We start from the raw sequence: 15505 nt of genomic DNA, 5'->3' as shown, positions 1-15505 counted from the left end.
AATGCGTCAAATCAAAGTTTCTCCCTCCCACACATCGAGGAGGATCCAAACGAGTATTTGATCAATATTTTACTTGAAATGTAATCTTTTCTTTATCACAATTTGCTTTATATATATATTTAATTATTTTACTCTGTATATGCACCCGTGAACCCCTGATTTCAATGGTTTGTGTGTAATGTTTGAAGCACACATTTTCTTTAATAAAGGAGAAATCATTGAGGATGATACAGGAGAATGTCCGCCAATGCTGGGTGACAATATATACTTTAAACTGTAATTTTAAAGCCTTTTACATGTGGTTAAGTAGACCGATTTCATTGGTATTAATGAGAATTTAGGGTGGATACACCATAACACCTGACAACTTTCAGCAAAGTTGGTAACAATGTGGTAATATAAAATGATAAAATTTGAGGTGATTTCATTGTCTTCTTTTCTTTCCTTCAACACCCGCCACTGCACTTTAAAATGTACTGTGAATAGCTCCAAATCATGAATTGTACAGTCTAGGAACAATATAATAGAAATTATAAATATCTTTGTATCTTTGTCCAGTTCATTATCCAAACCCAATACTGTTAATACATAAATAATAATTAATAATAAACAGTTTTGACAATCATTCCTAGTGAAGATAACACAGTTCTTTGTTTCAGCTTTTACATTTTTTTTTTTATTTATGAAAATGAGAGTTAGCTGCACCTCATCAAAGCTTCATCATGCCATTAACTAACCCAAGCCTTGGGTTACCTTTTAATATGCCTTAAGTTGCCTATGATTGATACTGTGGCCTACACAAGAGTGTCTCTTGCTTAGATGCGATTTCAGAGTTATATTTAACCTGTGTAAAACCCCCTGGGGAATGCCAAACTGAAGGTCTGATTTCACTGATCTGTCATCCTCCTGTTCACTGCTGGATGCTTAAACCTGGTCAACTCCACTCTATGGCTCCCAAGCTGTCCAGAGCCATACACAAATTAATAGTGATGGCAGTTATCAACATAGTTGGAAACCTACCTGCACTTAGCACATACAGGTGTACCATCAAATGAAGCAAGGTCTTAGCTCCTACTTATTTTCTAATAAACACTGAATAAAATATAAGTAAAAAATACATATCTGTGACAACTCCAAATTTCAGTGGACTTTTCTTTTTATTGTGAACACTGGAGCATATGACAGGATTCAGAGATTAGTTATAGCACAGTGAGAGACATTATGTAATCAAAAATGCATACGAAAGATTGTGTACGACAGCAGAACAATGTTATATACTTGGGAATGCAAAGTCAAGTCAAGCTCTGAAGTGAACGACACAATGGTAACATAAACTGAAGAGTGATAACCCTTCTGGAAGTCAGGTGATGCAAATCTATATACGTTACGTTTTTACAGTGTTCAATTGTAATGTAACTAACAGGTGATCAATTATTAAAAAACAAAACCTTTCCTTTTTTTCAAAACCTTAAAACAGAATGAAGAGTATAACAATCATTCTACTTGTCACACACTTCAAATAAAAAAATGTCTACTGTGCAACAGTGTCCATTTCTCAAGCAAGTAGAGCTGTAGCAGTTATAAAAAACTGCTTTTAAGTTATAAGAAACAAGAACTAGCAAAAACATAAACAGCCATTTACATCAGTAATATGGTCTTCGTGGGTTATTCTGTGGAAGCAAAAAAGAAACAGATTAAATTCCAATTTTATAGGTTGGCTCGTTAAGGAAGAGCTAAGAATTGTTACGTTTCAATTGCCAATTATACTAAAAATCAATGATATTCTTTTCTACAAGCTTAATTCAATGTAATGCATATTCAGAGACTGTTAGAACGAACAGAATAGCGTAAGAAGTTACCAGTGGGTTGGGCCTGAAGCGGTAAGCAAGCATCATCCTCTTTCTAAAAGCATCATATTCATCATCATTTCTGGTGAGCACAGCAGGACGGTCAACTCCAAACCCGGCTCCGTTCATAGCCGTGGTTCCCCTAGAGGAGGAAAGAGAAAATGATTCATTTCATTTTGTATGCATGCATGGTAACTTTAGAGCTTAATTTGTGTGTTTAAGTCACAACTGCACTTTTCAAACAACTGTAAGAAAAATGCCTAAATGCTGACTACACAGTGCAACACACAGTTGCAAAGCTAGAATTGTAAGATAGAAAGGCGTGTATGTTCTTGTCACACAATGTTTTTACAGTCCTAAAAAAATATTGTTAGTGGAAATAAACACTTCTACTGTTTCTGTTGCTAAGGCGTGTGTAAAGAAGATGAATGCTCACTTGTTGACAGGAGCCTTGATGCCCTGTCCATCACTGCCCAAGCCATCTCCTTCCTTCCAGCCCATCTTCATAAGCATTCGGAAACCAAGATTCTCCACCGTCAACTTAAACTCTTTGTACTCTGATAGGTCCGGGTCACGGCCCTCCTGCAAGTCAAAAATAAAAACGTTTTGCATTCACGCCAACCACGGCGCAGCGCTGCACCATTTCACTGTCCTCCAAAACCATTTTGTCTCATTCTTAAAATAAAGGAGGACGAGGAGATTACTTATTGAACACAGGATTGGCAACATATTCCATTATTTATCTGATTTAACACTGCCTGTCATCTGAGTCTGTTCAGTACAGCAGGGTTGGTGTATCTCCACTGAAATTACTTTACCTTTTTAATGAATAGCAAATAGCTACTACAAGTTACACAAAGATGTATGAAACATTCTACAACACTCAGAATAGATTGTGCAGAGAATAGGTGAACTATTTTCTCTGAATACAAAACACATCTTAAAATTACACATTCAAAACATTTAGTGATCAGTATGAGGTATGAAAAACAAGTATTTACATTAGTTTGGTGCCTAATTCTGTGATTTAATAAAGAAGTCCAGTCTAAAGACCTCTAAAAAACTGAAATAAATGGATAAAGGCAAGTATTTAATAGTTTCACAGCAGCCAAAGCCTTCCCTACAAACTAACCTTGAGTGCCTTGAAGGTCTCCATGAACTTATCCAGTTCCTCAGGGGGCAGGAAATCACCAATAAAAGTTTTCCCTCTACCCATTTCTGTCAGAGATTCTGCCCACTCTGGGAAAGAACAGACAAGATGCATTTTTACAGCAACAGTTGATCAATTCACCTTGATGAGAAGTGATTATAAACACTGACAGTTGCTGGTGATGCAGAAGCAAGACATTTTCCATACTGTTAGTCAGCCTTACCACGGGTCTTCTCCATTTCCTGTTTACGTAGGTTATGCTCCCAGGTGCCTGCATTCTGGTCCACTTCTTCATCACTGTCGTATTCATGCTGGTGTTCTCTGATGGCCTTCTCCCACACTACCTGCATCTCTGCCATCGCACGCTTGTGCTTCATGATCATGTCATACATCTCTTGCATCTACAGTGCATAGGAAAACATCACACACACCCACAGTTAATAGATTACAGAGCCTTATAATCAGGAATTTATGGCGTGATCCACTGGTCATCAACATGCTATTCCACTTTCCTAAAAGACACATTAAGTCAAAGCAATAGACAAAGTGTGACTAAAACATTTTTGGGAAGGGTGTTAGTATATTTGAAAATGCAGGGATGTAGATTTTCCCTTGATACATTTGGTTGGGTTCATACCTCTTGTTGTTCTTTGATTTGTTTCTTCTGTTCATCAGATAGTTCTGTCACTCCCACCAAACCCTGAGGCTTCCCTTTCTTATAACCAAGACCTCTCAACTCCTGGACTGAAACAAAAGTTACCACAAACATATTTATTCATAGAATGTATCATTACATCAGCTAATATTACATATCATAATTGTAAAAAATATGATATTAAAGCAATACTTGGTGCAATTTTATCAAAAAATCAAAATTGAAGTACCAATTTTGTGAAAATATTTGCATTATCTTATACGAATCTTCTAAAAATGCGTATTATTTTAGCATGTATGGGTTGGAAAATATAAATACAATTGTATATGTGTTTATGTAAATTACTTTCGTTCCCAAGAACAAAGTGTTTATGCACGTATCTTCTGTAGCATGTCAAAAACAGGCTCACTTACTAGAGAGACATGGCATGTCAGGGTCTGGAACATGAACCTCCTGAGGAATAATGATGGGAGGAATGGGCATCTCCACTTTGTCATCCTCAGACCCCCATCTACTCTTTCTCTTTCGCTTTACGGGTGGAGTTCCTGCCTCCTTAGTGTGGGGTTGAGGAGCAGAGTTCAGATGTGGAGCATAAAATGCTGGAGCCAACGGGCGCTGAAGATCTGCCCCCGACTCTGATGCTGGAGGGGAGAAGCTCTGCGAGGCTGCAGCACGATACTCCTGCAGTTTCTCTTTGTAGAGGCGGTGGGCTGGACTTTGATGGTCATATAAAAAACTGAGAGAGGGAAAGGAGATATTTTGTGTTAAAGCAGGTTTGTAAGAGAAACACAAAGCATTAAAAGCACAGTGACACATATACAGTATGTTGACCGACCTGAAGGCAGGGTTGTCCCGGTTACGCTCAGCAGCGATGGCTTCCACCTCGGGGCCGCCCTCCGCCACAAACCTGGCCAGCTTCTCAGCCACCTGCTGGGTTTCCGCGTCCACTGGGGGGGAGACTTTAAGCAGCCTATCAGTACTGGGACTCAATTCACACTCTACTACTGTACCGTACTCAACTGGCCCTCACACACCAGCAGTCTAGAGCCAATAGGGGATAAGAAGAGGAGGGAGGGAGGAGGGGCAAGGGGGAGGTGAATAGGGAACTGTAATGATGTGAGGCTTTTTACTGCAACAAATGAAGACCAGAGAAACGTTTTCCACAATATCAAACTATAAAATGTACTCTAATTTTAAATCCGTAATAGGATTCAATTAGGCACAAAATAGGGGTAATATTGACATATGGACATATTAGTGTATATCTTAATTTACTGGCTAAAGTGTAGCACTCTTACCATTATCTGACGCGTTATCTGGTCTTAGCAAATCTTTTCTCAATTCTGCAACTCTGTTTTTATAGTAGAGAAACTCCATGCTGCTCTTATCGTATAAAAATCTGAAAGGAAAAGATAACATTTGGAAGCAGGTTAGTTTAAATATTCTGTACAAGTAAATTAATCTGTGTCAGCTTCACTGTCCTTCAAACTTACGAGAAAATAGGATTGTCCTTGTAGTCTTCCTTGGCCTTTCTCTCCAGCTCAGCTCCTCCCTCTGCCACAAAAGAGGCCATCTTGTCGATAATGAGTCTGATGTCTGAATCCTCTGGGGGGGAGACTTTAAGCAGGCTGTCAGTACATTTACTCTAAGGGCACCCATGACAAAATGCCAGTAAGAAGGCACTGGAGTATGCAGGAGATGCTTTGAAATGACCAAGCATTAAGAGTTGTCCATAGAAAAAGGTTTTGAGTTACCTTTCATTTCTAAGAATCTGGAGTAATCCTCCTCTTCTTCCTCATCTTCCTCATCAGGAGAACAAAATACACTTGGCCTCTGGCTAAGAACAGGATTCTTCTTTGAGTGGGAGTAGTTTTTAAACTGACTAAGCATGCTACTGACTCCAAGGCCAGGCCGCTTGCCAACAAGAATGCTCTTTTTCTGCAGTGCGTTTCCTTCTGGCGGGGAAGTTGAGGTTGTTGGAGTTTTGGTATCACTGGTAGGACCTAAAAAAAGAGAGTAGAAAACAGGACACAAAAAAAAATCAACAATGTAACCCTCATGTAAAATGCATTAGTTTGTGTGATGAAAGATTTGCAGTAGTGTTTATCAACCAGAATATTTGGAAGGTACCATTGTAAGTAAGCAAAGTAAGTTAATGGCAGTGGTCCCTATTCAAATTCAGTTTTCTTGGGTCAGGACACCCTCTTTAAAACAAACGGTAAAGCTGTCAAGGACTTATAGCAGACCATCTGAAGCCTCTTAATCAGTGTCTTAGAGAAGACTAAACAATAACGTTAAGGCTACTAGATCCTGTGTTCCAGCATTTCAGTTGTTATGTGTTTCATCATAGAACATCATACTAATGCATTACTTGTGATAAGGATAAGATAAAACATAACAGAAATCTTTTGGTGAAAACTGTGCAGATCAAAGTACTAACCGCTGTTTGGTTTGTCCTTGTGCATCCTCATGAACTGCTGTAGGAAGCTTCCGTCATTTACGAACTTGTTTGAGGAAGGACCTTGAAGGCTGGGGAAACTTTGGGAAGAGAATGGATGAAATAAGTTTACAGATCCTTTGTTAAAATGTCAGGCCAAAGAGGGTTTTAAAGAAGGCCTCGACATAAACACTTTACTTAAAAAATAAAATGATTTCCATGAAAGGTGGAAAATCTAGAATGGATACTTTAGATAAATCTATATCATCAAACATTTATCATGTATTCTGGTAAACTCTTTAAATTATCACCCAAGGATGAACTGGTTACATATATTTAAGTTTGGATTTTGGGCAAAACAGCTTTTCTTATGATTCAAGCCAATGCCAGAACGAGACACAGGTAAAATTATAAGATATACATCTAGTAAAAAGTACATTGTATTTCTGACATTTTAGCAAGTTGTAGTTAGATTGTTACCTTTGAGGCAGGGGTTTGGTTGGTGTATGCACGGTCATTTTTGCTTTTTCTGCTAATCTGGCCTCAATCTCCTTCTTCTTCTGAGCTATCAGCTTCTCTTGGCGGAGAATATTCATATTCATCTTGTTTTTCTGTGGCTGGATAGGCTTGGACCTCCATCCTCCTCGACCTAAAAAATAAATATAAATCAGCACACCAATAAGCATGTTGAACAGCTGGCAGATGAGAGAGCAAATGTAGCAGTGACATTTTTAAATATGCATCCTATGAAATTTGCCCCAAATCAAGGTCATAAGGGTCATGGTTCATTTGCTGTAATTCTTACAATACAGGGTTGCAAAGAAAAATGCAAATTGTCCCTTAATAGAAAACAAGATATATCAAAAATGCACTTTTACAGTGGAGTAGAATTTACTTTATTTTCTTGTAAAACTTGATATTACTAAGTAATAGTATTCTTCAAATTTGCAGTTCAGACTAGCCTACAAGAAAGCTTTGTTTTTTACAAAAAACTTAAAATTTTAAAGCTGATATGAACTAAAAAAAAAGCGATATTATAATATTAAATGTAGATACTACATGTTGTGAAACTAGGTACACATGTGTATTGGTCTGGTATAAGTTACGTACATATGCTGCAATATATCTCATGATAGCCCAGTTGATGTTACCCGACAGCTAGCCAATGGTGTTCAATGATTACGCCAGCAAGCAAGCTTTTATACTGCTACAGCTAACCGCTAACCTGGCTAACGTAAGTGTTTACTTAGGGCAGATGCAACATAGTAAATGTAAGCACCACAGTGACTTTCACAGTTAGGATTTACCTGCATCGCCAGGTTCCATGATCGTAGCTGGAGAACAAATATATTTGGAAAACGACGCTCACGTACTACAATAAGGCCTTTCGCTGCTACAGTCCTAGCTGTTTGGTAAAGCTGAATCCTCTGTCGAATACAAAACCAAGACTTCCGGTCATAAATTCAGCAGAATAAAAGCATTGAGACAGGGATCTCTACAATCCACAGGAGCCCAAAGGCACTGATACCACTGACTCGTTTTACATAGTTACATAATTAGACCCTAGTGTTTTCCATAATATCTGTAATGTCAGCTCAAAATAAATGTTTTTCTTTTAGAAAAAATGAACGTTGAGTGGTTTACTTTTGTTCTTTAAAGACATTTTAAACCGGAAATCTTGTCCACGGTAATTATGTCTAGCTGCCACGGTAACATTACGTCTTTTCCGCTGCAAAAGTCAGGTTTAGTTGTCCCTTTTTGCTACCCGTCCGTATCGTACGAACTAGCCTCCTGCTTAGAAATGGCTGAAGCTCCACAACGGCCCTGCCGGTTTTTCTGTCACCGGTGTTCGGCAGAAATCAGTCCGCGTCTACCGGTAAGGTCCCATTTGCCTGCTCAAATAAGGATAAGTTATATTTGTGTGGTTTCTTGTGTTTGTGCGTACAACCAGTCATATAGACCCAATGCTGCTGTTTAGCTACGCTAGTTAGCTAGCCCCATAGACAACAACGGTCCGGAGTGACAGTGAAGTGGTTGTAGTTGAGTTGGTGGTACACTAACGTTTACTCCTGTGTTTAAGAGAAATGTCATTTCGGCTGTATGGTGGTATTGTTAATATCAGCTAGATCACGTCCATAACACCTGCACATATTTGTAGAAAGTTTGCTAGCTAACAGAAGTAAGCGTAGATTCACTTTCTAAATCACATCTTACAGCACATGTTGGTTTCGATGTTATGATGTTAAGGCTGGTAATATAAACACCTTTCATTTAAATGTCTTTCACATAAGTATTGCTCTATGCTTATTGTGGTAGTCCCGCAAATATAAGTTACACTTTCACAATATTTGCCCTATCTAGTCTCAACCAGTCAGTATTGCTGTTGTAGTAGTAACACAGCTATTCATGGGAAGCTTCTTGAATGTTACAGTAACAGTATCTGTATTGACAGTAAGTCAGCTGTTTACCTATGTGACAGCACACTGTCAGGATATTATATTAACTAATTGGAATTGCTCACAATGTGTTATTAACAGCATATAACTTAATGTAATGTCAGAAAGTCATCTGGAAATGTTGCCTTTATTCTCAACATCAACATTGGCATTGTATGCACTTCACAGAAACACATGTTTATAGTAAAGTGTGTGTTTGACATTTGTATAATATAATATAATCAGTTGCCAGTTTATCATCTTTGTGTTCACCTACATAAAACTACTGCAGCAGTCTAATTCAAGATATTTCAAAGTCCTAAGTGTTTAGGGTAGTATTTTTGGGCGTCACTAGTTTGTCAACCCCATTTATAACAGTTGTTGTAGATTAAATATTATAAACACCTCTTAGTACAACATGTATTACAAAATACAGTAAATAACAGCAGACAGATTCTTGAAATGACCATTACGTTGGAATAGCGCTTCTTTAACTGTTACATCCCTCATCAGGCTTTTCTTTTTTGCTGAGCTGTTGAATAAATGTGCACGCTTTGGCTAGTTCTATCTAATATACAGACAGTAGTGTATGTGCTAGTTATGTTGTATATATACTTAATATTCACATTTGTATTTTCATGTTAGGACTACACCTGTCCACGCTGTGATTCGGGTTTCATTGAGGAGCTGTCTGAGGAAAGAAGGTATGGGTGATATTCGTATGTCACATGAATTTTATTAATATGAAGTATATTTCTTAGTCTTAGCTTTCTTCTTTCTTCACTACCTCTCCTGTGTGTTTGTGCAGTACTGAAAATGGGTCCGCATCCACGTCCTCTACCAGTGATCAGAACCGGCCAGCTTTTGAGGTCAGTGTGTGTTGTTGAATCAGCTGGTCCAGGATACATAATCGCCCTGCACTACCTTTTGACATTGCTTCTGTGTTCTCTACTAGAGCATGGATCACCAACAATTGTTCACATTTCCCTCTGGGTACGGTCCATTCGCACTTGGGATTTTCGATGAGAACTTCGACCTTCGAACGCGGCTACCCACAGAGGACAACAGAGAGACAGAAAACAGGAGAGAAAGGGAAATGGCTTCGCGGCAACGATACAGTGCACGGCAACCACGGGGTCGACATGTTCCTCGAAGACAGGGTACGCGCCATGAAGGAGTGCCCACATTAGAGGGGTGAGACTTTTTCGGCAGTAGTGTGTGTTGAAGGTTGTTATGGGACTCAACGGAATACAGGGAAATCATTCGCTGCTGATGTGTAATGCATGCTTTTTATGTTTTAAAATATGGTAACTATGAATAGATAGTTAGATACAGATATTTTCTTTATGTGCAATTAAGATAAGAAGACAATTGGAATTTATTGAGGTGTTGAAAGTGTTTTTTTTTTACTTCCGGTCACAGAATTATTCAGCAGCTAGTAAATGGAATAATAGCACCTACAGCCATGCCAAATATGGGGATGGGACCATGGTGAGTGTTACTCTCAGTAACTGTGATTCAATTTTGTTAACTTGTTTTATATCACTGATTACAACCATTAAAATAAAAATATAGTTGTAGTTCACTGCTTTATTGTCTTGCAGGGGTATGCTACATTCTAATCCAATGGATTATGCGTGGGGAGCCAATGGTCTTGATGCTATCATTACACAAGTATAAAACGGTTTTATACTTGTTTGATCTTTTTTTTTTCATGATTTATTGTCACGAATATCAGTTTGGGGGCAACATTGTCCGTTAAACCTTTTCAGGAGCCCCAGAAATAGTGCTATCTCTAATATCATACTTATAATTGTAATACAAATTGTATTTTCTATTATGAATTGTTTTAAAGCAATGTCCAGAATCCAAAGTCCTGAAAGTAATTTGTTGTCTTTTAAATCAGACACAACAGCATTTCAGGTTGATATTCATGTTGATATTTTTGTTGATAGTGAATGTCTAAAAGTGTTCATTTAAAGAACAGCCTTGTTATCATGCAGTTGATTTCACATCCATTGTGATATTGCTCTTTTTCACTTGTAGTTGTTGAACCAGTTTGAAAACACGGGCCCGCCTCCTGCAGACAGGGAAAGGATAAAGAGTTTACCTACAGTTACCATCACAGAGGAACATGTGGGTAAGTCAATGTCTCTCTCACTTTCAGTTGCTTGCTCATTTGCTGGGCCACATTCCTGTCCTACTGTACTTAAACAACTGAGTATAGAATAACTTTCACATGGGCATGTCTGGCAAAATGCAGAGCACTGTGAGTACAAGGATGGTGCACTAATAAAAGAGGATGGCGGAACATTAGCATTTCTCTCCCTTAATTGTGGCCTTTAGGCTGAAGGGGAGGAACCATTAAACTTAAAAAAGCTGCGTCCGAGGAAGCTGCAGGAGCTTTTGCTCCGGTGAACACTGCACTCAGTTTTTTACAATTGTCAAGTGAGCAAACGAGCCGGCAGATATTTAACTGCGGGCGAGAATCAGGGTTGAGACAAACAACATGAATTACCCTGCATTACCCTGTCGAAATGCAAACTCTACCCACGCAAGTACACAATGTACTACATGGAAGTGTACAGAAGTACCCACATTAATACACAGTAATTATCTCTCACCCATTCTGCAACAGCAACAGCTTTTTTGAGTTATTTTTCAGAACAAAACAGAACAATTCTCCATATGATCAGTGTTGTTCTCCCTACTGGCACAGGCTTGATTGTTTTTTTATAACGGTATTTTTTCTCTAACGAGACCAAGGCTAACAACTAAAGGTGTCACCAACATTTTCCTTTTGAGTATCATATAATTATCACAACAGACTAAAGTCGGAAGAATTTTGCATTTATTTATATTCATATGGATATACATGTATGTGTATATTTTTTCTTGTGAGAGCTTTTGAAGAACTTGAATTTATTTTTTGCAGCACCGCCTGAACTTTTCAGTCAGTGTGACCCATTTTTAAGTGATGGCAAGTCACACATGGACAGACAGATGACATGTGGTGTTCTGTTTGTGCAGGTGCTGGTTTAGAGTGCCCTGTGTGCAAAGAAGACTACAGCGTTGAGGAGAATGTCAGACAGCTGCCTTGCAATCATTTGTTTCACAATGCCTGTATAGTGCCATGGCTGGAACAGGTACGTACATCCCCAACATTTTTATCAGACATTTATCTTTCGTGTGGTATCAGCTACATCCAGCTATAAAGCCGAATTTGTGTGAGATAGTTTGTTTATTATAACCAGTGCTTTGTGAAAACGTCTGATGCTTTTCTTAACGTGCTGCAATGTGAGCAACTAAACCACAGAGCGACTCAAATAAACCGTTTTCTGTTAAATGTATTTATAGTGACAGTATGCAAAAAAAAGAGCAATGCTTTGGGTTAACAAGCGAATGTGTCACCGCCCGTGTTGTAAACCTCTGGTATTGTTACAAAACACATTCAAAGGCTTAGAAACAATTGACTGTTAAACATTAAAAAGGTATGATAACACTTTATGGAAGTAGCATAGAAAAGATGGGATACAGGGTTGTATTTTTATTTTGTTAATACAGTATGTAGGAAAATTGGGTAAAAAAATGTTTGTGTCCAAATATCCATGTATTAATTTGTACTGAAAACATCTGAAGTCACATTAATCATTTTTTTCCACAGCACGATACATGTCCTGTCTGCAGGAAGAGTTTGAGTGGACAGAACACAGCCACAGACCCACCTGGGTTATCAGGAATGAACTTCTCTCCTTCATCCTCCTCTTCTTCCTCCCCTAGCTCACCTAACAATGAGAATGCTGCCAGAAACTCTTAGATTTTCACCATCACCACACATCTGAAAACCTCACAACTTAAGCCAAGCGAGACCCAACGGGCTCCAAGCTAAGAACAGGACAGTGATCCGTCTCATTTCTAGGGGACGATGTGGGTTTGAGTTGAACTCTGACTCTGAAAGTCATCATTCCTCCCCCTGTGCTGACTGGACTCCCGGTCCAGAGCCTGCTGCTATTGTTGCCGAGTATTTGAGGTGGTGGGACTGGGGGATGTAGATGGAGGATCCTGAAAGGCTGTGACGATAACAATAAGCGGTGCGGAGTTTGAGCCGGAGTGGACTGCTTTTTGACAGAGACATGTCAAGTCTGGGACATATTTTTTATTCAAAAGACTGTTGCAACTTTTTTAGAAGCCTGTGGTGGTGCAGAGTGCATAGATGTGTAGATAAAGAATTTGATATCATCGGTCAGCCGCTGTACAGCTAGTGGATCAAACTTAAACCTTGTGGAAAGTGATGCACTTTTTTTATTTTGCACACAATTGTTTCTAATGTTGGGAATGTGGATTTGGGTAAACTACTGAACAAAAAAACAAACATTTCTGCAGTGAAAAAGTAGTTTTTATTCTGTTTTTTTTTTATTAGAGCTTAATCCAGTGTGTTTGTTGCAAAGTGACAAGGTTAAGATCCGCATTGCAGTGGACACGTTTTTAATACCAACAAAAAATCATAACGAAATACTTATTTATTGTACCCTTGCCCAAGACCCAAATTGAGCACTGTAAAAAGAAAACAACCATATAAAAAAGGCATGGGAACATCTTACCTCTTTGAAACTGGCCAAATGTGTGTCACTAACAAGTGTTTAAATAGTATTTGCTGATTTTTCGTACAGTCACAATAATAAATAAAGTGCTAAAACAAACACGTCTTTGGAGTTTCTCCTGATAATGAATGGTTTTAAAATGTTATCCACTGGTGGTGTTGCACCAGGAGGTTTCATTTTACACATGTAATAATTCTTCAATATCAAAATATCACTTTATTCAAACTTCCACGGGGCATTAATACCTTTTATAGGCACTATCAGTCCTTTTTGGCTATTCTGTTGACAAATGTAAAACCAATGTTGATAAAATGACTCAAGGGTATTCATACCTCTGTGGAACTAGGCAGCATGCCAGTTGTATTTGTCAGACATTTACAAAAAGCCCAGGAATTATCCTAGAAAATTAACAAACAGGAGGTGGCTGAGTCACCAGACCAGATGTGTTCATAGTCTTATAAATACAAGTTACAAATAAATGTGTATACCTTATGGAAACAACGTTAGCAGAACAAATTGATGTGATGTTGTCTTCCACTGCAAATATATAAAAGCTGCTAGGTTGTTTGGATAATTTACATAAGCTTGAAAGAACACAGGCTCTGATTGAAAATGCTTCCTTAAATGGTTGGAAAACCCTTCTTTTCTTTACTTTATTTGAATTGGCCTAGCAAATTTGTGTTTATTATTCCCCACACCGATAAGGTCATCAATTAATGTTCACTATATATGGGTTTTTTCTGTTTCCTGAGTAGTACTGCAACATGTTTCAGGGCTTTTCATACCACCACCACTTGCATACTTGTTTGGCATTTGTTCAACACTCCTTTTTATTTTATTGCCGCTTCAGCAGATCACTGTGTCTTCTTTGTCTCTGTCTTTTTTTAAAAACTGTTTGAGAGCGTCACACTGCTGCATCGCCCCAGCAGGAAATTAAACTGAACTTTGGTGCAGCTGCAGCATTGGCTAATGAAGTGGAGGGAGGCTGGCAGAGAGAGGGAGGCAGAGAGAAAGCAGAGGGAGGGGGAGTGAGTGATGACGCTTATGACTTCTCAGCAATGATGTCAAAAGGTATGAAACATGCAGGGAGAAAGTGTTACACTAACTTTCATTTGCAGCAGCTGATAATGTGTAGATTCAGTGATTCACACCAGTTATAGTCATACTGGTTTTGATAAGCAGGCCTTTTTGAGTATGTCTGTAAATACAAGCCATCCTTCACATAGGACACTAAAATTAGACTCAACCAAAACCAGAACAAGGAAAATAGGCTGACTACTTTATCTCTCCTCAAGTGACAAAGCACTGGACTTTATCGCTCCTCAAGTGACAAAGCGCTGGACTGTCACAGCTCATTTCCCTACACGTGTTGCTCTGCAGCTCAAACATGCAATCGTGCTATCTTTGTGTAATTAAACATAATGGAAATATTATTGCAATGTACTTGTGGAACAAAAGATTTGTATGCTCAGTCAATGCAGTTTACACCAGAGCAAAACAAATTCATTTGACCGCAGCAGCAGGCACCTGTCAGTGCGTGCACTACATGAATACCTCTGCTGTACTTGCTGACCTTTGTTGCAGGTAGTACCTTCACGGATTATGCAGTAGGTGACGTGAATAGCTAATTGACCCATCCTCAGTTCTTACCCTTTTATAAGATGAATTGTTGTAGTTTGGTTGTGTACTTTCAATTTAAAAAACATAAACTGGATTTGTGTCACTATGTGCATAATTCCAAGGGGAAGAAATGAAGGAACTAAAAAATGTGAGGAGTGGAAGGGACAGTATGTTCCCTCAGGGCCATTAAAGCCAGCAACAAGATCAGGCACATTTGAGACAACATGTTGGACTATAACTTACCTTCTTTATCAAGATATTGACGTTACCTGTTTATCTTACTTGTTCCTGTGTCTGTTTCTTCAGAATTGTACTTAATTTCTGTTGTGTCAGGGTCACCTAACGTTGAACATTGTTCTTCGTTCTCCTGTGCCTACTTTCTGTGGCCGCTAGGGGGCACTAAGCACCAGCCATGGCTAACACCAGTTTAGTGAGGTTGTCATTGAAAGCACCTTTAAAACATATGACATCATTGGAGTTTTCATTAACACGTGGTAATTAAACTGCTGATGTGAGTTTGTTCCATAATTGAAACACATATTGAGCATGTATTTCAGTGTGTCTATCTAGAAAAGAGCTAGACGAGGCAGATCAAGCTTCAGGGTAATCATGACAGAGAGGCCTCAGTCGGAGGCAGCTTAAGTTGATAAGCAGGAGAATAGGCTAATTTAATTTAATGATATTTGACATGCAGTCAAAGGACTCAGTTAGTGTGATGCTTGAGCATATGTGACACAACGACTAGTGAAAGTAAAAGCGC

The 15505-nt window shown here is 38.7% G+C and overlaps 2 protein-coding genes across 3 annotated transcripts; one reads left to right on the top strand and one right to left on the bottom strand.

The window, feature by feature from the left end:
- Positions 1–1138: 1138 nt before the first annotated feature.
- Positions 1139–7628, bottom strand: sugp1 (SURP and G patch domain containing 1). Of its 2 annotated transcripts, none has more exons than XM_063886119.1 (14): positions 7397–7628; positions 6570–6738; positions 6093–6190; positions 5407–5655; positions 5146–5269; positions 4951–5051; positions 4488–4611; positions 4066–4388; positions 3635–3741; positions 3221–3398; positions 2980–3086; positions 2284–2429; positions 1860–1989; positions 1139–1670 (listed from the first exon to the last, which is right to left on the bottom strand). In XM_063886119.1, the coding sequence occupies exons 1-14, from the start codon at positions 7413–7415 to the stop codon at positions 1644–1646; spliced, it is 1902 nt and encodes a 633-aa protein (XP_063742189.1). In that variant the 5' UTR covers positions 7416–7628; the 3' UTR covers positions 1139–1643. The 2 variants fall into 2 exon arrangements, with proteins under 2 accessions (XP_063742189.1, XP_063742190.1); XM_063886120.1 differs by lacking the exon at positions 7397–7628 and adding an exon at positions 7200–7219.
- Positions 7629–7783: 155 nt separating this feature from the next.
- Positions 7784–13224, top strand: LOC134866134 (E3 ubiquitin-protein ligase RNF126-like). The gene is made up of 9 exons (XM_063886121.1): positions 7784–7965; positions 9170–9228; positions 9333–9393; positions 9480–9718; positions 9947–10015; positions 10129–10198; positions 10571–10664; positions 11555–11670; positions 12189–13224. The coding sequence occupies exons 1-9, from the start codon at positions 7891–7893 to the stop codon at positions 12339–12341; spliced, it is 936 nt and encodes a 311-aa protein (XP_063742191.1). The 5' UTR covers positions 7784–7890; the 3' UTR covers positions 12342–13224.
- The last annotated feature ends 2281 nt before the right edge of the window (positions 13225–15505 follow it).

The sequence above is a fragment of the Eleginops maclovinus genome, chromosome 6 (assembly GCF_036324505.1).
Source record: "Eleginops maclovinus isolate JMC-PN-2008 ecotype Puerto Natales chromosome 6, JC_Emac_rtc_rv5, whole genome shotgun sequence".
Lineage (NCBI taxonomy): Eukaryota > Metazoa > Chordata > Actinopteri > Perciformes > Eleginopidae > Eleginops > Eleginops maclovinus.
The sequence above is the reverse complement of the archived record's forward strand: the minus strand, read 5'-3'. Positions and strand labels throughout refer to the sequence as shown.